The sequence below is a fragment of the Brassica napus genome, chromosome A5 (assembly GCF_020379485.1).
Source record: "Brassica napus cultivar Da-Ae chromosome A5, Da-Ae, whole genome shotgun sequence".
NCBI classification, from domain to species: domain Eukaryota; kingdom Viridiplantae; phylum Streptophyta; class Magnoliopsida; order Brassicales; family Brassicaceae; genus Brassica; species Brassica napus.
This window is the reverse complement of record NC_063438.1, coordinates 28572592-28595216: the sequence shown is the minus strand read 5'-3', so window position 1 is coordinate 28595216 and position 22625 is coordinate 28572592. Positions and strand designations below refer to the sequence as shown.

At 38.0% G+C, this 22625-nt stretch overlaps 6 protein-coding genes across 7 annotated transcripts; 1 reads left to right on the top strand and 5 right to left on the bottom strand.

The window, feature by feature from the left end:
- Positions 1-145: 145 nt before the first annotated feature.
- LOC111211877 (endoribonuclease Dicer homolog 2-like) lies at positions 146-7536 on the bottom strand. 2 transcript variants are annotated; one of them, XM_048780264.1, is made up of 23 exons: positions 7522-7536; positions 6539-6612; positions 6254-6431; positions 5874-5987; positions 5534-5668; positions 5333-5417; positions 5178-5239; positions 4960-5100; positions 4736-4864; positions 4524-4653; positions 4335-4431; positions 4059-4254; positions 3811-3971; positions 3484-3699; positions 3155-3381; positions 2807-3078; positions 2298-2725; positions 2121-2221; positions 1860-2041; positions 1566-1775; positions 1066-1476; positions 701-982; positions 146-632 (listed from the first exon to the last, which is right to left on the bottom strand). In XM_048780264.1, exons 2-23 carry the CDS (start codon positions 6610-6612, stop codon positions 288-290), a joined length of 4176 nt encoding a protein of 1391 aa, XP_048636221.1. In that variant the 5' UTR covers positions 7522-7536; the 3' UTR covers positions 146-287. The 2 variants fall into 2 exon arrangements, with proteins under 2 accessions (XP_048636221.1, XP_022568913.2); XM_022713192.2 differs by lacking the exon at positions 7522-7536 and adding an exon at positions 6806-7082.
- LOC106450531 (putative metallophosphoesterase At3g03305) lies at positions 7381-10055 on the bottom strand. The gene is made up of 4 exons (XM_013892211.3): positions 9661-10055; positions 9301-9542; positions 7660-9219; positions 7381-7573 (listed from the first exon to the last, which is right to left on the bottom strand). Exons 1-4 carry the CDS (start codon positions 9980-9982, stop codon positions 7457-7459), a joined length of 2241 nt encoding a protein of 746 aa, XP_013747665.2. The 5' UTR covers positions 9983-10055; the 3' UTR covers positions 7381-7456.
- Positions 10056-10122: 67 nt separating this feature from the next.
- On the bottom strand, positions 10123-12938 carry LOC106450532 (phospholipase A(1) LCAT3). Its single transcript, XM_013892212.3, has 11 exons — positions 12564-12938; positions 12117-12208; positions 11820-11947; positions 11601-11736; positions 11477-11528; positions 11298-11398; positions 11041-11226; positions 10805-10962; positions 10626-10680; positions 10456-10509; positions 10123-10378 (listed from the first exon to the last, which is right to left on the bottom strand). The coding sequence occupies exons 1-11, from the start codon at positions 12784-12786 to the stop codon at positions 10214-10216; spliced, it is 1350 nt and encodes a 449-aa protein (XP_013747666.2). The 5' UTR covers positions 12787-12938; the 3' UTR covers positions 10123-10213.
- A 319-nt stretch (positions 12939-13257) lies between these two features.
- On the top strand, positions 13258-15032 carry LOC106450731. The gene is made up of 8 exons (XM_013892460.3): positions 13258-13479; positions 13571-13719; positions 13801-13861; positions 13933-13981; positions 14145-14199; positions 14275-14362; positions 14446-14564; positions 14658-15032. Exons 1-8 carry the CDS (start codon positions 13305-13307, stop codon positions 14727-14729), a joined length of 768 nt encoding a protein of 255 aa, XP_013747914.2. The 5' UTR covers positions 13258-13304; the 3' UTR covers positions 14730-15032.
- Positions 15033-17354: 2322 nt separating this feature from the next.
- LOC106450536 (dehydrogenase/reductase SDR family member 7) lies at positions 17355-19733 on the bottom strand. Its single transcript, XM_013892216.3, is given in 14 exon segments — positions 17355-17553; positions 17710-17725; positions 17727-17851; positions 17970-18071; positions 18167-18265; positions 18520-18561; positions 18563-18613; positions 18703-18741; positions 18844-18992; positions 19075-19173; positions 19269-19302; positions 19393-19448; positions 19538-19590; positions 19592-19733. Coding segments are annotated over 14 exon segments (933 nt in total). The 5' UTR covers positions 19612-19733; the 3' UTR covers positions 17355-17505.
- A 75-nt stretch (positions 19734-19808) lies between these two features.
- LOC106450729 (dehydrogenase/reductase SDR family member 7-like) lies at positions 19809-22210 on the bottom strand. The gene is made up of 11 exons (XM_013892458.3): positions 22066-22210; positions 21907-21962; positions 21796-21829; positions 21608-21706; positions 21371-21519; positions 21238-21276; positions 21012-21104; positions 20762-20860; positions 20565-20666; positions 20286-20435; positions 19809-20108 (listed from the first exon to the last, which is right to left on the bottom strand). Exons 1-11 carry the CDS (start codon positions 22139-22141, stop codon positions 20019-20021), a joined length of 987 nt encoding a protein of 328 aa, XP_013747912.2. The 5' UTR covers positions 22142-22210; the 3' UTR covers positions 19809-20018.
- Positions 22211-22625: the final 415 nt, after the last annotated feature.

Here is a 22625-nt window from a genome sequence, read left to right as displayed (position 1 = left end):
ATGCTATTAGACAATATTTAGTGAAGTATAAAACAAGAATCAAATCTCTAGTTATGAGGATTATATTAAGACATTCATAACAAGAAAGTATGAATCTTTTTCTTTTAAATCGTCTGCAATCTATTTGATACGATTACATTAAGAATAAAAATAAAAATTGATATCATAAATGCAATAATTAACCAAAATGTTAATTTTTCCAAAAAAAAAACCAAAACAAAATATTAATCATCTGAAAGATCTTTAAGTCTAATAGAGTTTTATTCGATTCCACAATAATGAGAAATTTAGGAGTCAAGGCTCTTCTTAAGTGAATTCAAGACTTCTTTGTAAGCCAACTTCTTAGCCATCTTCTTATCAGAGGCCCTTGCTGTATGCGCAAAACTCATTTCCTTAGCTTCCACCTCTACCGTGAAGAAAGCTTCACCATTCTCGAAGCCTTTAGCTTTACTCAACTCGAACTGAGCTTTCTGGCAAAGTTCTGTCAACTCTCTCACAGGATGCAGCTTCACAGTCTCTGGAGTTATCATACATCCCAAAAGCGGTTTTATACACGCAAACACTACTTCCTTGTTGTAACCCGAGTCAACATGTATCGCACCAGCTAAAGACTCTATCACATCTCCAAGAACCTGACAATCCATGACAGTAAGGCCTTGTGTTCAAGAGTACAGAGAAATTTTTAAGAAAGTGTGTTTACCTTTGGGAAAGCGATTTCGGATTCCCATCCAAAACTGGATTGCACAGACGACAACCGTTCAAACTCACTGACTGTTCTGGAGATGTGCTTGTGGAGATCATGAGAGGCATGGAGAACGTGTTTGTGCAGGTTTGATTTCACCGCTACTTGAGCATAACATTCATTGTTCACAGAAGCAGAGCGCATGTCGGTCAGTAGACCAGGCGAAAGATTAGGATACTCGCCGTACAAATGCTTAGTTATGAGATAATCCAACACAGAGTCGCCGAGGAACTCCAACCTCTGCAGCAGAGTCAAATTAGTAAATTAACTAAAACACCAAGAGAGATTATATGAATTGGCTTCATGGAGAAAAACGACTGAACCTGATAGCATCTTGGAATTTCAGGAATCATGTATGAGCCATGAGTCAATGCCTCGACTAGAAGAGACTTATCCTTAAACTTATAGTTCAACAGAGACTCCATATATCTTACATTCACAAGCTTCTCAGCTTGTATTGATGGCTCTCTTTGGATCATCGTAGTTGTGAAATCGACTTTTATACCAACCCAGTTCATGAACGTTAACGCTGCTAGCTCACCTCCCTCGCTAAGATATGCACCAATTAGTGCTTCCACAACATCAGCCACACTCTTGCGTTTCAAATTCATCCTCCTAGCAATGTACATGTTTCTAGATTCGGATAGATAATCATTCACAAGAGCATAAGCTGCAGATGATTGGCCAGGAACCATCCACCCTTTAGGTTCAAAACACTCATTTCGTATAAATCCCTGTAATCAAAGAATATAGAGTTTGATAAACATTTCTCTAGATCCAGAGGTGATGGAGCCGTTTTAGATTACTACTAAGGAATGTATACCTGAAGTTTCTTGTCACATCCAAATTTGCAGAGCGTGACATTCGAAATCATTCCATCTTTTATTGAGCTGAGAAGACCCTCGTGATGAGTATGATATTCTTGGAATAGATGCTGACAAACAGCATATTTCAGAAAAGAGTCGCCAAGTGTTTCTAGTGATTCCAAGTGGAACTGGTCTTGGCACTTCTTCGTTGTGATAGCTTCCAGAACCTGTAATCATCAAGTGAGTTAAAAAAAAAGTGAAAATGAAAATGCCATGCATGACAAATTAAACAAAATGTTATAAAGTTGTACCTTGATGGTTGGAATATTGACTTTTGGGATGTTCTTCTTAAGGTTCAATGCTATAAGCAAAGATTCAACGCGTTGCATAACAGATGGCATGAATTTATATGAATAGATCATATCCACTGATATTGGAGCCAATATGACATGACATAGTTCAGGAGGTAGTTCAACATACTCCCTGTCATGCTCTGCAGCAAAATGAAAAGAATTTTTTTTAAGGAATAAGGAATCCAATAAGAACTCATAATGAGGTTAAAGATTAAGAACCTTTCTCCTTCTTCCTGGTCATGTGAAGGTTGTTATGCAGCGTGAAAATGTGTCTCCCATTCAAAAGAGGTTCATCCACAAAATTTAATTGAACCTCATGCCTGCAACAAAACTACACACTTTAATATCCACTCCATCCTCATAGTTGTCTAAACTTTCTATGTATAATATATGTACCGTTTCTCATAGTACTCCATGTAGGTCACATCGCCAGAATTTCTCATCGTCAATACAGAATTTGCGTTTAAATTGCTGAGAATACCTCTGGTGCAGTAGACGTATCCATTATGTGGTGTGTAGACCAACGCATTTTGTAAGACACAGGTGCAAAACAACCCGTCTTTTGTATGTAGAATGCAAGAAGCATCCTTGGCAGAACAATCCACATGCCTTTCCCAAGGTTTATGACTAGTAAAGTTCACGGATCTTATCACCTCCCAATCAATAAGAGATGCTTTTTGCTCATGAGTGGATGGAACTAGTAGATAATCAAGCGCTGGACCGTCTCTGAGATGCAACCCATCCAACGCCGCCAACAAATTTTCCACACTATGATCCAAAAGAACTCTAAAAAGAGTTATCTGAAACCTTCTACACAAAAGGACCTGAACACAAAAAGAAAACAGAGTCTGATTTTAACTGAGATACAAATGAGATATAATTGATATAGAAAACGAGCAAAATACCTCATCTTGTGTAAGGTCAAACCCTCCCACATAACTCAATGTCACAGCTATTGTGCCAAGATGATCTTCTAACCGAAAGCATGTGTTCCCAATGTCATCTTCAAGCTTAACCCTGGTTCCCAGCAAGACATCCTTAAAATGAAGATTTCCTGGAAATTCTGACTTCATCCTTATTGAGTAGAAGTGGTATGTTGTCTGCGATAGTGCTGAAAACTGGGAGACTAGCTCTGGAGGGAAGTAACTTGGCTGTTCAGTGTCATAGTGGATTTTCCCTGCAAACTCAAACCTCGTAGATGAGTGGTTTATCACACAGTACAAAGTCTAAAAATGAAGACGCAGCAAAATTACCGAGTTTTAGTTGGACGGTTTCCTTCAAAACCATGTCAGGGACAAGATGATCAGTCAGAGCACCAGCTTGGTGCAGCTGAATGCAAGCTTTAAGACAGGCAGTTTGTTTTAACAAATTTCCATTCCCTTGAGCACTAACTTCTTTGACTTGACAGCTCTTAGGAAGGTAAAGGGTGCAAATCCCCTGATCCTTGTCTATATCAAATCTAGGAGTTGGTTTGAAGTATCTTTTCCAATTTAAAAAAAAACAGAAATCAGAGAAAATATAAAGAACAAAGTTCGAATAAACAAAAAACTAACTGATAAAGATGCTTAAGTATTAGACTAACTCATCTGAGGGAAGCCTTGAGCAGTAGAAATATATTAAGCTGACGCTTGAGCTAAGAGTTACAATAGCCCCTGTGCTGTTGACACGGTAGACCTCCCCGGATGAATCATCTGGAAGAGGTTTACAGGGAACAAGAGAATGGCTCAAAGAATCTTCACGCATTCTTTTCGCACCAGAAATATATTTCTTTAACCGAGATTGTGTGTCCATATCTCCTCTGCAAGTGGCAAAGATAAAGAGAAAGAAATTAATTTTTGTTGAGCATGGAGCTAATGTTTACACAATCAAATCATAAGATCTATGGAGGCGAAACCAGATATCAACAGACCTTTCCACCATCATCAAATAATCTGAGTTAGGCATTCTAGCACGCCCTTGAGATTGTATGAAACTGCAAATGTTGGATGCAGGGTCAAATCCGACAACCAGATTGCAACTTTGAACATCTAGACCTTCCTCTAGGATAGATGTTGAGACGATGATGTTTACCTACGAACAAAAAGAGATTACTCAGAATTTAAAAAAAAATTGCTAGAAGCAGACTGACTCCAACAGTTCAAAGGAATTTGACCATACCAAGCCTTTTCGAAAGTCCTCCACAGTTTCATTCTGCTTCTTCCGGGTTTGACTTTGCAGGCCAGAGTTGTTTCCTGCAACGTACTTAGTTTTCCAGCTATTATAGGTTGGAAGAATTTCATTCAAAAAGGATTCCAAAACCATAGCTGCAATCACCCGTTCCACAAATATGATGCACCGTATTTTCTCCAAGGAGCTGTATTAATTATATTCAGAGGATTAGATTTGAAACGATGTGTATCGGTCTATTGTGTAAAGTGTGCATGCAATCCAGACCTATAACCAAGAAGAGATTCAACAAGGCAGACTATTTTTGATGTTACGAGACCTGCCTCCAAATTTCTTTCTATGTTAGCAACACTCCAGTAAGGACCTATATGTGCAGGAAGAACCAAAAAAGATCACAGGTAAAGAGAAAAAAGAATAAATCTGCAGTTATATCAAAATGATCTAGCAGAAATGTACCATCAGGTATGTAAGCTAAAATGGCCTGTGAAGCATCCCTACAGAAATTTTTTATAGAGGTTTCGCTAAACTCCCCTAGCTGACCCCACAAGACAAAGTCGTTCTGACTCACTGAGAATGACTGAGCAGCCTGTTGTGGGAAAAAAAGACAACTCTATTAGTTTTCTTTTTAACCCAAAACCTTGAAACATTGATTAAAACAAAAAAAATACCTTCAGCGCCATCAAAATTCCAAGTTCATCCAAACAATAAGTTATAGATGAACATATCTTTGACAGTCTCTTCTTTATAGAATTAACAGTGGAGGATTTGAGATCCAGTGTCGCAAGGGCTAAGAGATGCTGAATTGTAATAATAACATTGTCATCATTAATGTGAAGATATAGAAAAAATATAAACCAATCTCACTGAACTTCAGGCTTTAGAATATATATACCTCTTTGGCTAGCTTTTCAAGTTCCGCTATTATGCCTGCGCGTGCAGAGCTTGGTATTTCCACGTACGTGTAGTACTTGAAACTCGGAGTAGAAAAGGGGACAAACTGAGCCAGCACAGACTCGTTTGCACATGTATAGACCTTAATGGAATCAGAAAAGTTAGTGAGTATGATTGAATACACAAGAAAGTTATCATTATCAGTGAGAAAAGAGCAACCTTTGAATTCATTAGAGATTCGAGTTCATGAATCTTTTTCCAGTAGCTATCCAAGTTTTCACCTGAGGTGGTGAGAGAAGAAAGAAAGAATATAACGAAACGTGGAAAAACAAACCCAATCAGGATAGAATGAGAAATGCTTTAAAATTTTATACCCTTTGTTTTCACAGGGGATGCAGTCATCCCAAATATTCTAGGAACGAGAGAAGTTGCAGACTTTAATTCCTTGTGATAAAACTCCTGCCACGAAAAAGGGCTAGATTGTCAAAAGTGCAAAAGATAGCTTATAAAATGATATTTCAATGACACATCATTCAGGTCTGAGTTTAACTACTAAGAGTATATATTATGCTCACCTTCAAGATACAAGCATACGCGTGATTACCCCGAGCATGATGACATTCATCAAATATAAGAACCTTGATCATGTTCAACGACAGAAAACTATGTCTTAATGCACTGAGCAAAATGGCAGGTGTCATCACAAGAACCTGCGTTTGCGAGAGCAAATAAAAAATAGAATGAGCAACTCAAATCTCCAAACAGTATATCAGTCTCTATCCATGGCGGACATGAAACAGTAGTAGTAGTAAAATTTAGCGTAACACACAAGTTTATATGTCAGAGACGGCCCGTATAGTTACAGAGCACAAAAGAAAGTATATATTTAAACAGTCAAAAATACGGAAATAAAACCTCATATGTATCGACTTCTTGTTTCCAAGTTGGAGCATCCCAAAAGTCAACCCCCATGGATCCCCAATACATGCCCACTTTCAGATCCGTATGCCTCTTCAGCGCTTCAGCTTGCTGCGTAAACACACAACAAAGGACAAAGTATAAAACATCAATCAGTACACCATCACGGAATAAATTAACACTAATGTCTCTAAAACTTGGTGCATTCTCAGCAATGAGCGTGCACAATGCCTACAACTTCAATCATGAACCAATTCTACATAACATTAATTATAATGTGTACTACCATCAAGTTGAGCTTATGTGATTAAAACCAACAGACAGTCTCACATTCAATATGTACTATAAGAGCTATAGATAGAAGGAAAGCTCCATACTTGAGTGACGAGAACAACTTGAGGAACCAAGAAGACGCTGAAGCAAGGGGAAGGCTTGCGGAAAAGGTAAGCGTAGCTACGAAGAAGCATGATGGCGATAAGAGTCTTGCCAGAGCCAGTCTCCAAGTAAACAATCGTGTTCCGCTTCATTGCTTTCTCTAGCGCCTCCACTTGATAACTGCATTTTCAAAATCAAACAAACGTTACAAAAAAATAAAAAAAAAACATCAGAGAAAAAACGTCAACACTCGTAACAACAACACAGATTATAAGGATCATCACTACCTTCTCGCAAACGGTAGAGGAGAAGAAGCAGAGACTTGATCGGCGCTCTCAGTCTCCATATCAACAATCGTCATCTAAAACAATATGATTAAAAAGCAAAGAGAGAGGAGAAATCAATTTATATACAAGACAAAATAGCAAAAAAGCAAAAAAAAAAAGAGAAAGCTTAACAGAAACGTAAATCATCAAATCAACTATTCGTTACTTTCCAGTAAAATACACAAAACGACAAAAAATATGGAAAACTAGCAATCGAAAGTGACATACCAGCGAGAAGAAGGATCGAGAGGAAGCTTACTGAAGAAGAATAAGAAGGAGGAAGGGTTTTTTTCACGATGATCGAACGATTAAGCTATTGATTGCTTTTGAGTATTTATAAATTAAAAATCAGAAATGAATATTCCGCCGTTCTCGAGGAGAAAAAAAAACAAAATTTTGAAAATGGTTTGAAGAAGAGTGTGAATGTTTTTGACTCTCTCTCTCTCGGTAACGAGGAAGATGAGATATATCGGGAGATTATTACTGTGAATGATCTGACAGTGAAAATATCTTTTCGCTGGCGTCATAATAATGACGCCACTTTTATGGAGTCGTACCTTATAAGCTTTACCAAGGCCCAACCTAAAGCTTTACCAAGGCCCAATTAAAACTGTAATTTACTATTTTTAGTCAATTAAAACTAAATCAATTCATTATTTTTTTACATTATATAATAATGAGAGAATTGGTGGAAAAAAAGAGTAAAATTGTATTTAGATAGGCTTATAACTAAGGTTAGAGACAATTTCAAATATTAATATGGATATTGGAACATAACCTGTAGAAAACAAAAAGATTTTGGATGCTAAACAAAACAATTTGCTCTTTTTCAATAAGAAGATAATTGAGAAAACTGTCTCAGAGTTTTTTGTTGTTCTCTCATGGAGCTTTATGAGTTTTGAAGATAACATAAAGTAGCAACAAGGGAACCACAAGACTGTAACCTGGAAAATGAACCACGTTCATCTCATAAGCTCTAGCTAGACTCCAGCAATTCTGTCAAAATAACCAAAAAACAAAGAATGCTTCACAAAGTGACTACTGATGAACAAGAACATGTAAGAGTTTTTCAATTATATTACCTTGAAATGCTTCCAGTACAGAGCCAATGAAGCCAGCAATAGCGACTTCCGAACCAATCTCCTCTTAGAGAACAACACAGACCGGCGTTGCCATCTCTTCTTCCTTCCCCGGTCATTATGGTCATCTTCCTTCTTACCAGATACAGCTCTAATATGCTCTTTGTAGAGTTCTCTCTCAGCAACAAAACAACACACAATCAACAAACTCGGGATGACAACAAAGACCAGATGAGGAATCACCAGAACCATCACATCAGGCTCCCCAACGTACTCATGTTTCCTCTCTCCGGTCGTGACCACCCATCCCATAATAGTCATGTACGTTCTCTTCCCGGAGTCAGTAAACACTTCGCCGGAGAACCAAGGGAAGAATATGAGATAAAGCAAATACGCCACGTAACCGAACCAAACCACAGGGAGTCTACAAAGGTCTTGGAGAATCCACAGCACAAGCGTGAACAGTCCTTTCTTGGCGACGAACTTCTTGAGAGTGTACTGCTTCTTGAAAACAACGATGATGCATTTCGGAATAAAGAAAGCAAGAAGCAAACAGCTTATCACAGACCATAGAATGGGGAAGTACAACGCGGCCCATTGGCAGCCCATTACACGAAACTCGTTCCACGTCCACGACACTCTAGAGCTCAGACCGTTGATTGAAAACGGACGCAGCTCCGATAAAGTCGATCTTCCTTTGATGTCAGTCACTTCTATCTGAAGCCAATACCTATCAGGTAAAGAATCTTCAAAGGCTCTATAGTTCCACGGGAGTGAATAAAAAGATGCTCCAGAAGTGGAACCATGTTTTCTCATAGGAGCTTCCATGACTAGATTGTTGAATCCAGGAGTTGAGTCATAGACTCTAGCGACAACATCAACAACCAGAGATTGAGAAAACACAATGGCTCTTATCGCGTCGTAGGAGGAAGAGATCATGTGCTGACACTCGTATCTGTGGCGTGCTAACGACGTCGACATGAAACGTGAATCTAATGGAAAAGTCGGTAACACGATGGTCTTATGAGAATCCGACGACTTGAAGTCGAGATCAAGGTACGAGACATGACCTCTATCGACAGCCACGATCCGGACCGCCCTGTTCTTTCTCCAGTCACCCATCTCCCACTCCCAGAACTCCGCATCCGGGGAGGCTCCGAAAGAACAGTTCGTAGCACTTTCATCGGCGCCGCTCCGCCTCATGTTCAGCTGAAACAAGTCGTTATCCGATAAACTGACGCCGCCGGAGCGGTGGAGTCTCTTGAGGTTCTTGCCGAACCTCGAGTGCAGGTGTCCACAGAGGTAAGCGGAGACGGAGTGCTTCAAGAACACGTCCCTAAGGCTCTTTTTGGAATGTGTTAGAGCTGAGAAGGATAACGGGAAATGTCCGAATGAGATCTTAGTCACAGGCTTTGTCGGCTTGTCGTCATCCCATTGCGATAACTGTGAGTCGAGCGAGGTTAGAAGCTCATCGGTTGGGTGCCCGAAGAGGTTTGTTGGGCCGCGTAGTCCAATACTCATTGTGGTGTCAACACCAACGAAGAGATGTTTACGTTCACTAGTCTGTTATAATAACAAAAACACACACGTAACTATTAGCAGCTAAATGATTCAAAGATGTTAAACATATAGACTAACACCAACCTCGAGAGTGATGGTGTTGATATTATCTTTCCTTGCTAACTTCCCATTGATGCTATACTTTGAGAAGAAATCAACTGATGAATTAAGAGAGGGGACACCAAAGTTGTCGTGGTTACCCCTAAGATCATAGAATAAGGTTTTATTCAACCCACTTCTCTTGACAACGTCTTGCATCACGCTCTCGTACTCTAACCACTCTTCTTCGTTTTGCTTCATTGTTAACATGTCTTTACTCTTCCCATCTAATAAAACCAAACGAAAGAACATATTCAGACAAAGAGCTGAGTTTATCCGACATAGCAATGTCTTGTAATGAAACAACACTAGATTCGAAAAAAGTCGATAAATTATAGGTTAAACCTGTGAGATCGCCGGTGATAAAGACGAGAGAAGGGTTGATGAGGGAGAGAGCAGGACCGAGTAAGTTTCTGAAATCGATAGCTCTGTCGGGGTGATGAACACTGAAATGGAGATCTGATAGCTGAACCACCCAAACCAAGTCTTGTCCGCTTCTAGCTTCGATCACTCTTCTTCTTCCAGATTCGTCTACCGAAGCAGAGACCCTCGTCGTAGCGCTCAAGGAGATTAACACAAGAAGAAGAAGAAGAAGAAGAATCGAACTCCTCCGCTGTAAAGTTGTGTTCTTTCGTAGCTCATCGTCGTCGCCGTTCGCTTCTTCCATCACCTCTCTAGATGGAATCGGAATCTCTCGAATTGTATTTACAAAAGCTTTCTCCAGAAAAGAAAAGTCTACATTTTTATTAGTTCTTTATTAATAACAAACCCAAAGGTTGCTGCTTTGTACTACTAGCAATTACACACGTCACAGTTTACAATAGCATATAATAACTTTAAAAAAATTACATCACAAGGAGTTCTTCATTTTTATCTTATTCATTACAGGTTTTGGAATTTAACCAGAATCAGCAACTTTGCGAGTCCTTGAGTGCTTCTGTTTAGTCTTCTTAGGCTCAACTCCTAGCCATTGCTGGATGAGCTCAAACACTCTTTTATCATGGAGGAGTCCTCTATGGGTTCCGGAGACTCCTACACTCGCAACTGATTTAAACTGAGCAGCCTGTGAATAAAAATAGAAATGTGGTGAAAGGTCCAGACAGAGAAGTGAGGATGAACAAAAGAGAGTAAGTAGCTTACTGCTGCTGACTCAGCTGGCACAGTTCCATCTCCATCCACATATGTGTACTCAGGCTGCAACCAGATAAATACTTTTTATTAGATCAGATATGACAAAGCAAAAGACGGTTTAGAACTTAGATTTTAAAAGGGCTCAAAGCATTCTTCTCAAGAAGACTCATTTCACTCACCATAGTTTGACATATCTCAGACAAGTCCCCAATGGGAGAAGTCTCTGTGCCATAACTGCAACAGAAACAAAAACAAAAAACAGTTTTGTGTGCTTTCTTAGATTGCAAAACAGTTGGAATCAACCGGTAAACAGCTTAATGCCATAGAGGCACAAGAGTGGTAGGTAATGAATGCATACCAAACATCAAAGGGAGTATCCTGTGCCACTCCATAAATGTTATAGAAGGAAACTCCATCAGGAAGCTGTGCTTTGTTGAGAATCTCTCTCGTCTTACTCGCCCATTCCAGGATAGAAAAGTTAAAGGGTAAAGCTATTTTATTCCCACCATAGCTTAGCTACAAATACATAGTAAAAGATGAGAATAACATCTCAAGCCAATGAAAATAAAATAAAAACAAAAGCTTAATGTGTACCTCGTTATTCTTCAATGCATCGTTGAATAGATCAATACTCTCCATCAATCCAAATGATTCCAGCTCCACAGAAGTCTCGTCGTTGTCCTTTTCAGATTTCTTACGCCAAACCCGAATCTCTGGTTGTTTCTTCCACTTAAAATCTGGATTTGCCATCATCTCGTAGATAGATGGGCACTCTACCAACTAAAAACCAAAAGTTCTTAAAAAACACATTCATCAATCAGAGAGAACAAGAGTTCCAGAGAATTTATTACCAGCTGGTGCATGGTCCATCTCGATACGAAAAAGAAGCTTTCTAAGCCTTCCACAAATTGCACACCAGTCAAGAGTGAATCATTGATGCACCCTGGAGCTCCTGTTAAACCAAATCCAATGTCATTCCCAGTGAAAGTAGCTATGGACAGCTTTCCCAAAGAGATAATTTGTAATAAACCTTGGAAAGGTGTTGCAATTGTGATCCATTTACCAACATACTTGGAGAAAACCTGTCAATGGTTAAAACAGTTATTAATCTTGCTTGGATGTGGTAATATGTGGAAGAAGATCATTATAGTTACCTCGGGATAGAGAAACATGAAACATGAAATCATTACTCCTCCCATTGAGTGTGAGATGATAGTGACTTTTCTCTCCCCTGAAGTTTTATATGCAGTTTCCAGCTTCTTTTTGAGACCGAGCATCAGTTGATCGATCCTGCAAGAATAAAATAAAGTAAAAAAACAGCTGAAGAATCTAGTAAAACTACAATTTCTGGTAATAATAACTGCAAATCTGACCTATTGCTTTGTCTGAAATCGTAACCGTATCCAAATAATGTAGTCCCTTTCTTGTAACCACACCCAACCAGCATTTCTATCATATCGTGGAAGTGATACACCTCCGTCAAGTGACAAAGCTTTACAAACTGAAAAATCGAAAGTTGTACAATATCAAATATAGTAGCAGGGAAACGAACGAACTCTCAGGTTTGCAAGATACAAGTATAAGTAACGCTAACAGTTCCAGAAAAATTAACAAACTAAATTCAAGAAAGAGAGTAGACAGAAAAGAAAAAAGGTATCATCATATTTTACCCAGGATGGGTCAAGAATGTCAATTGCATAGAGTCCATGGTCATCATCAGGGACCGAAATTTCAATATCTTCATCCAATGGTTCTGTATAACCTGCCAAAGACATTCAACATCTGCTTCACCACTTACTTTTACCACACACATAAGGTAAGCTGCTAAGCTATAGTCACGGGTGAGTCTAAACATGTCGTAATGTATTATGCAATAGCACAAGACTCATTACATTTGAACAAAAACAGTAGAAACAGACAAAAAAACCAACACCGTAACTACTTTGTCTCCACTTGTAAGTAACCACTTGCAATCATAAAGAAAAAAAGATTTACAATTTTTTTTTTTCAGAAAAGGACTCAACTTTCTAAAGGAACTGCTTAAATAAGAATCGATCACAAAATTAAAAAAAAAACATAAAAACTAAATCTTCGGGTTCCATCTATGAGACACTCACCGGTTTTGGGATTGTAAAGAGACCAGAGGTTCTGTCTGAAAGCAAGGTTGGCTAGAAACAGCCGAACCCAGACGCGAATTTCAGACTTGGAGTTCTTCTTCTTAGAATGCAGAATCGAACCTCCCATGCCAGAGACGAGGAGGACGGGATCTCTGTCCGCAACCTCGCCGGAGTTTTCATCATCGTTAGTTCCCCAGCACGGACACGAAACCCATTTCATCATTACCGGGTCAAAAGCGTAGACCCGGAATATTCAATTCGGATCCTTTCTTTCTTTTCTACAGAAGTCGGGAGAAAGATGGAAGGAAAGGTCGTGTGTGTGTGGGGCTTGTCAGAGGTTAAATGAGTCATCAGAGGGAAGATGTCCGAGAATATGCCATGTGTGACTGTCACTGTAATGATTCTCTCTCTCTACACGAAAGATGATGATTCACGTGCTCCTCACGTGTCACACCTTCTAGTTACTACCTACCCACTCTTGAAAAAAACGACGACGTTTTTCTCATTTTACTTAACTAACGTATCACAAACGGTAACCACTTTACTTCCGTCTGGATTCTTAACTCCGTCACGTTACACGGAAGAAGAGGAAGGTCTTATCTGCTCTTTTGAATTTTGTTTGGGAGCATCTTGTGATAATTTATAAATTTTAGGGATCTTAGTGAAACTTTTGAGAGTTTTGTTTAGTTAGTGTTTATCACTTCGGCGGTTTGAATTTTGCCGGAGACAGTCGGAGAGAGAATGGAACAGCCACACTCGCCGGGAACGAAGTCGGTGGATATCGGAGAATGCATGGAACCACTTTTAAGGTTTACCCTGCGCTCTCATTTGGATGAAACAGTTCAAAGTCTCGATCTTGACCTGCCTCGAGATCTCTGCTTCCATCTCCTGGAGGAGGACGATACAGATTCAACTGGTAAAGTTATCACATTTATGCTTTGTGTCTATCTAAGGATCCTAGAGACAAAGAGCTTAGGGGTTAACTGAACTTTCTTTAGAAATGACAGAAGAACCTGCGACTGCGAGGTACAAGATTCTAGCAAGGGCTTTGTCTGAATGTCTTACTTCCGAGGAGCATTGTTTGTCCGTTGATAAAGGTTCAAACTTTGAGAACTACAGCAACCCGTTTCATAGTTTGGGACATGACTTGGTACATGTATGTACCAATGAACAAAAAAACTAGTTCTTAGCTACTAATTGGATCAGAAATGGAATTTTGATAAAGATCTTTTGTCAGATGTTGAAGAAGGTAAACTTCGAGCTTCATGTCCAGGAGCCTTATTTCACACAACTGAAAGGTAACAACTTCATTTTACTTGTTTCTGAGTTAGTTTGGTCGGATCTCACTTTTGTCACTCTTATTCACCAGATGGTCTGAAAACTACTGAAGGGAGATGTGCAGTAGGAGACTACATGAGGTCTGCTTCTTTACACCTTGTTGATGTACCTGCAACTATTTATATCTAGAATAATACAATTACACTATTTATATTCAGAATAATACAATTACAATTAGATTTTATTGACTTCGTAGATGGTTTAGTTTAATACTTACTATGTTACCTTTGTGTGTCCTCTCAGGATAAGTTCAGGATCTTTTATTTTGTTCAATAAATGCTTGCTGCTTCAAGTTCAGGTAGTCACTAATCATCTTGTGAGGTTCAAGCAGTTTTTCAATTTTCTTATCAACATTTTTTTTTGGCGATGGCAGGACGTTCGCTATTATACTTCATTCTCAGAAATGCTGAGAGTGGAGGGTCTTTCCAAAGTTCTTCCCGGAGTTGAGACTATAGAAGAAGGTTTGAACATCTTTACCAAGTTGTCTCTTTTGCTATATGGACTTGGTTCTACTTCTAACCTGGCATGTTGTTTCTATCTGCAGGTGTTGGAGTTTACCGAAACTTTTACCCTGAAGAGAAGGAAAGAATGAACGGTGTTGTCGCAATTCGTGTTGTAAAACCAGTTGAGCAGCCGTATGCAGCTTTGGCAGGAGTATTGTCTGTGAGTGTTCTGACAGCAACTGAAACTTTAAAAGCCTTAACTAGTTTTCATTACCCGCCATCACATGAAGTTTCTTTTATGGTTCTTTTCTAGGAGCTCAAGTCCACTGGGATCAAAGCTTTATTGGATGCCTATACATCACGAGTTACATCTGAAGATCTTTGAGAGCAGATAATCTACTAAGTGCTAAGTAAAATGAGTGTTTCTAAGTTTTCAAATCTCTTTTTTTAACTCTGACAGTGTCAAATAAATCTCGATGGTAGCTTAAGGCAGAGTACTGAAACTCTTTCAGCAAGTTGTGATAGTTAGTTTTCATGACACTGAGTCCAAAGGGAAGGGAACATACAAAGTGCGTGTGTTTGTTTTGTTGAATTGGATCGATTCGATTTGAGCGAGACAAGTTTGTGTGTGTTTTGATGGTTTGCAACTCTAAGGGAAGTGTTTAAAGGAGGCAGCCTTTTTCATGCATCAAAGCTTTGTTCTAGTCTTCTTAAGATATATACAACAAGACTAAAAGCTGTTGAAAACAAGATGAGGAGTGTGTAAAGGAGGCAGCCTTTTTCTTAGTAGTAGAAGGAACTTTATAAGACAGAAAAAGCTTTTCCATCTTTATTTTAGCAAACGTGTATTGGAAACAGAATTAGCTGCTTCAATCATTTCCACTACCAATGTCTTCACATCTGTGTAAACACCACACCACCACCATCCCAAAGAGTTACTCAATCAGTTTTGGATCGCTCTGATAGTAAAAAGAAAAAGAAAGGAATCTGTATAACTCTAGACAGAGTTCTGTAACAAACATGCAACACAGAGCGTCTTACTTTCTGTCTTCTGTAATATATAGATACTCCTTTTAACCCCAAATTAAACTCAAACTTTATTATTATTATTATTATTATACTTCTTTTAGGAGTATCAAATAAACTCAAACTTTATTTTTATTATTATTATTTAAAGATTGATACAATATAATGCATGATAATGCATCCAAGTAAGGCTGGTGTTTGTATATGATCTAATAATGCTGTCACAACATCTTTATGTAAAGTTTAACAACCGTTGCTATATGGAATGTTCATAACTTCATCATGCAACAGAGTTCATCCAACAACAGATAGCAAACTGATTTTCAAACAAGGGAAATATCATCCATAAACTAGATACCGGAAACACCAACGCAATAGAAAGCATGTCAAATGTTGCCCCAAGAACACACATCATTATGAAACCAGAAAACCACTTAGAATTAGATATAAGGGTAGTGGTGTGTAAAAACAGATTAGACTGGAGTAACTGGAGTAACTTGGAAGATATCAGTTTTGCCTACTTTCTTCTTCAGAGTTCGGGCAAGGGTAACTATATCCACTCCCTCTCCTTCCACCGTAAGCTTCTCTTGGTTTTGCTTCTCTTTGTCTTCGTCCAACCGCATTGCGTTAACTCCTGAAAACGTATGATTCTTTTTCATTAGGCTTGTGTTTTTTTTGTGTGATGTTGTTTTGTTTGATTGTTTAAATTTACCTTTTGTTCCTCCTGCAATCTTCTTCGCTTTGGTCCTGCGTTTATCGTCTTTTATTGTAACATCCAGCACAATGGTTTGCTGATCACATGGCCAAAAACTCATCTTAAAAAATCAAATGATGCATGATTTGATAAAAAAAATGGGAATGAAGAAAGAAAAAGAAATGATGATCTTGTACCTTAGTCATATCTTGTAGCTCTAAAAAGAGAAACTTAAAAGGTGCTTTTGCTTTCTGAGAAAAGAAGGCTCTTGAAAGTTTTCAGAACAAAGCAAAGGAGGGTGATTAGCTTATAAAAGAAAATATGATTGAAACTAATGTGATGTTAATGCCATATTTAAAGAGGAGAGTTTTCATGTGCTATTTGACACTATATGGTAATATCTTCCTCCTTAAGTTTTCCACTGATAGTAAACCATCACTATCTTTAACTTTTCTATTTTCACATCTCATGAAAGCAATGTCTTGACCGTCTAGAGTTTCAAACTTGGCCATTTTGATTGTTTCTTAAACCTGAACTGGTTATTTGATGAAAGCAAGGGGTTTAACTACCACCACAAAACAAAAATATGTTGTATAAAAGGGGGGGGCTTAATGATATATCCACCAAAGTGATGGTATATGCGTTCAAACCTGATGCTATCTGATTATTTAAAATTTAAAATATGTGGGAAAGCTATGAGTTCAGACCCGATGATATCTGATAATTAAAATCTGTGGGAAAGCTCTATTTGCATTGTTTACTAATTGTGTCTCTGTTTCACGTCGCTGACCAACTCCTAACAATACCTTATAGGCTTCTACACCTCCTAACATATTTATTTTTAACCACTCTATGTTATGTTTGTTTGTAAGGCATAATACAAAAGGCTGTGATACTTGGTTTTCATGCACTGATAAGATTCAGGAAGTAACGATTCTTATATTTCACTAAACATCATAGTAAACTACGGGAGAACTCTTACAACACGATAAAATTATATCCACCATCACATGAAACTTCTTTTATGGTTCTTTTGTAGGAACTCAAGTCCACTTGGATCAAAAGTCTGTTGGATGACTATACAACACGAGTCAGTCACCTTGTAGCTGCATCTGAAGATCTAACTTTGTGAGCATATAATCTTCTCAATGCTGTGTAAAATGTGTTTCTGAAGATCAAGGTTTTTAATCTCTTTAACGTTGATACTTGTAAAATAAATGTGGATGTTATGTAGCTGAAGGCTGAGTATTGAATTCTTTCTCACTAGTAGTTTTCACGACACTTATAAGATTCAGGAAGCAACAATTCTTATAGAACCATCACATTATAGGAAAACTCTTACCACCAATTCTTATAGTTGCTAGTAATTCACAAGGCCACAAACTGTTTTCTGAGCACAAACACAATCCAAATCAACTGACAAGAGTTCAAAGCTTATTTATCAAGACACTTTCTTTTCTGCAACCTCCACTCGTTTCCCTCCTCCAACCTGCAAGCCATTCAATTTCTTAAATTAAAAAAAAAATTGCTCCTATAACCAAAATCTTGAAATATTCTTGGTCAAACATTTGTCACATGATATTATAATGGGAAACAACAGGACATTTAACTTATGAAGAAGATGGAACATATAATAATAAAGTACCTTGTCCATGAGCCAGGGAAGGCATGTACTGCACTAGATACATCACGAGCAGTACTGGCTGATATGAAATCCAAGCTTCTTTTAAGTTATGAGATGCAGCCATTATGGTCAGTTCTGCACATCGTTCAGATGACACACGCTTCTGCATGTCGAGAGAAAAAAATTAAAAGAGAAACAGTTTTTCAATGTGTGTCTACAAGCCAAGTCAAAGATTAAAAGCAACGGCAATTTAATGAACAAATCACAATCAGTTAACAAACCTCAGGAGAGTTCTTGTCTTCCGAAGTTGATGTTCCTGTACCATTTGAAGTTTCTATTGGACCGGGACAAACAACAGTAACCTTGATTCCCTTCTGGAAGAACTGATTCCATGCGCACATGATGGTGAACAAACTGTTAGATTTATTGCCAACAATATTTGCGAGCATGCAAACTTTTTTACTTCAAACATACATACCTCAGAACGTAAGGTGTGGAAGTAGCCCTGCAGAGCATGATTTGAAGCAGCATATATAGCCTGACCAGGTGATGGTACTTTCCCTGCGGCACTGCTAATCTGAGTATAGATTTAAACTTTCAATTATTAATCCTGACACTTAACCAAAGCAAATGAACAATCTATAATCTATATAGCCTAAAAACATTAGATTATAAGACACTGATGTTAACAAAAAGTGATTATGACAAAATTAAGAGCACTAGACACTGATGCTAACAAAAAGTGATTATGTGAAGCTTCACAAAATTAAGAGCACTAGACATTGATGTTAACAAAAAAAGTATATGCATTCGTCATTAGTCTCCACGTACCACAACAAAATGACCGCCTCCTCGTTTCAGCATATGAGGAGTTTACCAACTTTGTGAGAGATATTGTCCCAAATACATTAACCCCGAATGTAGTCTGCACCCAAAATATCATTGATTTAACCATATGTCAATAAAACTATAAAAATAACATAAACTACAGATTTTACCCAACTAATGTAATACCTCAAGATTTTCCTCACTCGCATCCACTGCGTTTGATTTCTGCAAGAAAAGGAGTATGGTGAGTGATCACACGCCCTTAACAACAAAAATGATAATAGCTTTGAGTAGATACAAAACTTATATAGCAAGGAAGTTAATAACCGGACCCTCATAGGCAGCGTTGTGGATCAAATAATCAACACCATCCCCAGGGAAAAGCGACACTGCTCGCTCTACAACATTTTTGAGCCTCTCTTCGCTGCTAGGTAAATCTAAACGCAAAACCTTGACATGTTCTGGTGCATATTTACCTAGAGGAACAAACACTGCTTAGTCAAAATCACAGAAAGATTATAGTTTAAAAAACTGGAGACCTTTGCATGAAGTTAGTACCTTTGAGCTCACTTTTAATCCGAAACAGCTCAGCTTCATTCCTAGCAGAAAGAATAAGTTTGGTACCTAAACTAGCAAACTGTTTAGCAAGAGCTTCCCCTAAAATTCAATCATAAACACATGAGCTGCAGAGCCACAATAAAAAAAAAAGTTGGAGAGTTTTATTCACGGATAATCATTAAAACTCCACTTACCAATCCCACGGTTAGCCCCTGTGATCCAGACCACCTGAGCAAATACCAAATCAATCACAAATCTGAAAAATAAAAAGAAAACGGATATTTCCGGTTCCTATCTATCTATCTATCAATCCATTACCTTTCCTTCTATGGCTTCGCACTTCACTTCCTTCTTGGAAATCAGGGTAAAGTCCCCTACAGGAGGCAGAGAACAAATCAGTTCTACAGAATAAACCACACAACCACAAATGAGAAGGAGTGACATGAATTAAAAACTTTATTACCGTCAGCAACTGCGAATTTGAGGAGAAGACCAAGAAGAAGGAGGAGTCCGAGAGAAGAAGAGTAGAGTCAGCATTTTTCTCAGGTTTGAGCAACGGCTAAGAAGAAAGAGAGGACAAGTTCTAGAGATTTTACAAACCAGAGGGAAAATCTATCTATCTTTTTATTTTTTTGGTCAAACTGGGAAGACTTATCTATCTATATATATATATAGATATCTATCTATATATATAAAGTAGAGTTTACTCACAGATGAAACCGCCACATCATCAATTCAGGAAGTAACAATTCTTATATTTTCACTAAACATCACATAAGTAAACTATGGAAGAACTCTTACAACCAATGCCTAGAAAATCCAACTTATATCCTGCTGACAATTCACACAAGTCAATAAACTGTCTTCTGAGAATAAACAAACACAAACCACAAGTACTGACAAAAGACTTCAGAGCTTATTATCAAAAGACACTTTGATCAGTTTCAGTTTGTTTTAGTCTTCTTCTGGAAGAGCAAGTTCCATGAGTATGTGTTGCCTTTCTTCTCAGCAACCTCCACACGTTTCCCTCCAACCTGCAAAAACCCATTCCATTTCTTAAATTAAACAAATGATGACTCCTATAACCAAAAATTCTTGAAATTTTCTTGGTCAAATGTTTTTGTCACGTGATATGATAATAATGGGAAATTCAATAACAGGCTTCTCATATCAGTAACTTATGAAGAAAATCAAACAGATAAATAAAGTACCTTGTCCATAAGCCAGAAGCCAAGGAAAGGCATGTACTGCACTAGATACATCACGAGCAGTACTGGCTGATATGAAATCCAAGCTTCTTTTAAGTTATGAGATGCAGCGATTATGGTCAGTTCTGCACATCGTTCAGATGACACACGCTTCTGCGTGTCAAGAGAAAAGCAGAGACTCAAAGAGAGACAGAGAAGAGGATTCAATGTGTGTCTACAAGCCTAGTCAAAGATTAAAAGCAACGGCAATTTAATGAACAAAATCACAATCAGTTAACAGACCTCAGGAGACTTCTTGTCTTCGGAAGTTGATGTTCCTGTACCATTTGAGGTCTCTATTGGACCCGGACAAACCACAGTAACCTTGATTCCCTTCTGAAAGAACTGAAACCATGCGCAGATGATGGTTGACCAAACTGTTAGATTTATTGCCAACAATATTTGCGAGCATGCAACTTCTTTACTTCAAACATACATACCTCAGAACGTAAGGTGTGGAAGTAGCCCTGCAGAGCATGTTTTGAAGCAGCATATATAGCCTGACCAGGTGATGGTACCTTCCCTGCTGCACTGCTTATCTGAGTATAGATTTAACTTTCAATTATTAAACCATGAGACATTAACCAAAGCAAATGGCAAAAAAAAATAGAGATATTGTCCCAAATCAGAGCACTAGACATTGATGTTAACAAAAAAAAGTATATGCATTGGTCATTAGTCTCCACGTACCACAACAAAATGACCGCCTCCTTGTTTCAACATATGAGGAGTTACCAACTTTGTGAGAGATATTGTCCCAAATACATTAACCTCAAATGTAGTCTGCACCCAAAATTTCATTGATTAACCAAACGTCAATAAAACTATAAAAGTAACATGAGGCTAGTGAATCTCTGCCTGTAGAAACACGAAGCAAGTACAGTGCCTACAGAGTTTTTCCCAGTCAATTTAATACCTTAAGATTTTCCTCACTCGCATCCACTGCATTTGATTTCTGCAAGAAAATGAATATAGTGACGACACACCCTTTGAACTAAAAGACTCTCTATTGAGTAGATAACAAAACTTATAGCAAGGAAGTTACTAACCGGACGCTCATAGGCAGCATTGTGGACCAAATAATCAACACCAGCCCCGGGGAAAAGAGACACTGCTTGCTCTACAACACCTTTGAGCCCCTCTTCGCCGCTAGCTAGATCTAAAGGCAGAACCTTGACATCTTCTGGTGCATACTTACCTAGAGTAAACACAGCTCAATCAATCACATCGTGTAAACAGAAAGCTCATAGTTCAAAAAATGGAGACTTTTTGCATAAAGGTAGTACCTTTGAGCTCACTCTTAACACGAACCAACTCAGCTTCGTTCCTAGCAGAGAGAATAAGCTTGGCACCTAAACTTGCAAACTGTTTAGCAAGAACTTCTCCTAAAAATTCAATCATAAACACATGAGCTTGCATGGAGACAGAACACAATCAAAGCCGGAGACTTTTTTTCATAGAAACAACGACTTACCAATTCCACGGCTAGCCCCTGTGATCCAAACCACCTGAGCAAAGATCAAAATCAATCACAAATCTGAAAAAAAAAACGAAAATTTTCAGATTCCATCTGTCAATCCAGTACCTTTCCTTCTATGGCTTCGCGTTTCACATGCTTCTTCGAAATCAGAGTTAAATCTCCTGCAGGAGGCAGAGAACAATCAATTCTACTGAATCTACTACCATCACAAACGCAAATGAGGAGGAGTTGATATTGAATTGGAAACTGTTAAGGAGTTGATACCATCGGCGAATGCGAATTTGAGGAGAAGACCGAGAAGCAGGAGGAGTCCGAGAGAGGAGAAGAGTAGAGTCAGCATTTTGAGCAATGGGGAAGAAGAAAGTGAGGAAGAGTTTTTAGAGATTTTATAAACTAGGGGGCAATTATGTTATTAAATACCCCTCATCCGTTTCTAAAAGTGAGTGTTTTGGAAACAAAAATGTTTAAAATATATATATTTATAAAAAAAAATTAAGAAATATTATTTACAGAATTATATGTACATTGTTCGTTAACAATGATGAATGTAAATTCTAAAAAGTAATTGAATTATGGTAATTCTTTATTCCTCAAATTTTATATCAATTAAGTAATTAAATTAAATTTTTGATCAAGTTATTTTTAGGCGGGCTCCATTTTGTTCCTCTGATTAAATTTACAGGAAAATTTTCCTCTTTAATTTTGTTGAAAAACAATGAACATAATTTTTTGGTTTTTATTTGTTATATTCAAGGGTTTTTAGAAATTAAACCCCATCAACTAATTTAGAATATATAATTTAATTTCATAAAAAATTAATGTAT

Bases quoted from the DNA above. Each gene is read 5' to 3' on its own strand.
- LOC106450532 (XM_013892212.3), bottom strand. From the start codon at position 12,786: ATGATGAAATGGGTTTCGTGTCCGTGCTGGGGAACTAACGATGATGAA. The intron at 11,737-11,819 runs GTCAGATTTGCA...TTATTCTTGCAG, and splicing joins GATTTCAGACAAAGCAATAG to GATCGATCAACTGATGCTCG. The intron at 10,510-10,625 runs GTGAGTGAAATG...ATCTGGTTGCAG, and splicing joins CTGAGATATGTCAAACTATG to CCTGAGTACACATATGTGGA.
- LOC111211877 (XM_048780264.1), bottom strand. From the start codon at position 6,612: ATGACGATTGTTGATATGGAGACTGAGAGCGCCGATCAAGTCTCTGCT. The intron at 3,972-4,058 runs GTATGGTCAAAT...TTTTGTTCGTAG, and splicing joins AGGACTTTCGAAAAGGCTTG to GTAAACATCATCGTCTCAAC. The intron at 2,222-2,297 runs GTACATATATTA...GTTTTGTTGCAG, and splicing joins ATGGAGTACTATGAGAAACG to GCATGAGGTTCAATTAAATT.
- LOC106450731 (XM_013892460.3), top strand. From the start codon at position 13,305: ATGGAACAGCCACACTCGCCGGGAACGAAGTCGGTGGATATCGGAGAA. The intron at 13,480-13,570 runs GTAAAGTTATCA...TAGAAATGACAG, and splicing joins GGACGATACAGATTCAACTG to AAGAACCTGCGACTGCGAGG. The intron at 13,982-14,144 runs GTCTGCTTCTTT...GTGTCCTCTCAG, and splicing joins GCAGTAGGAGACTACATGAG to GATAAGTTCAGGATCTTTTA.
- LOC106450531 (XM_013892211.3), bottom strand. From the start codon at position 9,982: ATGGAAGAAGCGAACGGCGACGACGATGAGCTACGAAAGAACACAACT. The intron at 9,543-9,660 runs GTTTAACCTATA...TGGTTTTATTAG, and splicing joins TATCACCGGCGATCTCACAG to ATGGGAAGAGTAAAGACATG. The intron at 9,220-9,300 runs GTTGGTGTTAGT...TTATTATAACAG, and splicing joins TCAACACCATCACTCTCGAG to ACTAGTGAACGTAAACATCT.
- LOC106450729 (XM_013892458.3), bottom strand. From the start codon at position 22,141: ATGCTGACTCTACTCTTCTCCTCTCTCGGACTCCTCCTGCTTCTCGGT. The intron at 21,963-22,065 runs GTATCAACTCCT...TGCCTCCTGCAG, and splicing joins CAAATTCGCATTCGCCGATG to GAGATTTAACTCTGATTTCG. The intron at 21,830-21,906 runs GTACTGGATTGA...ATCTTTGCTCAG, and splicing joins GCGAAGCCATAGAAGGAAAG to GTGGTTTGGATCACAGGGGC.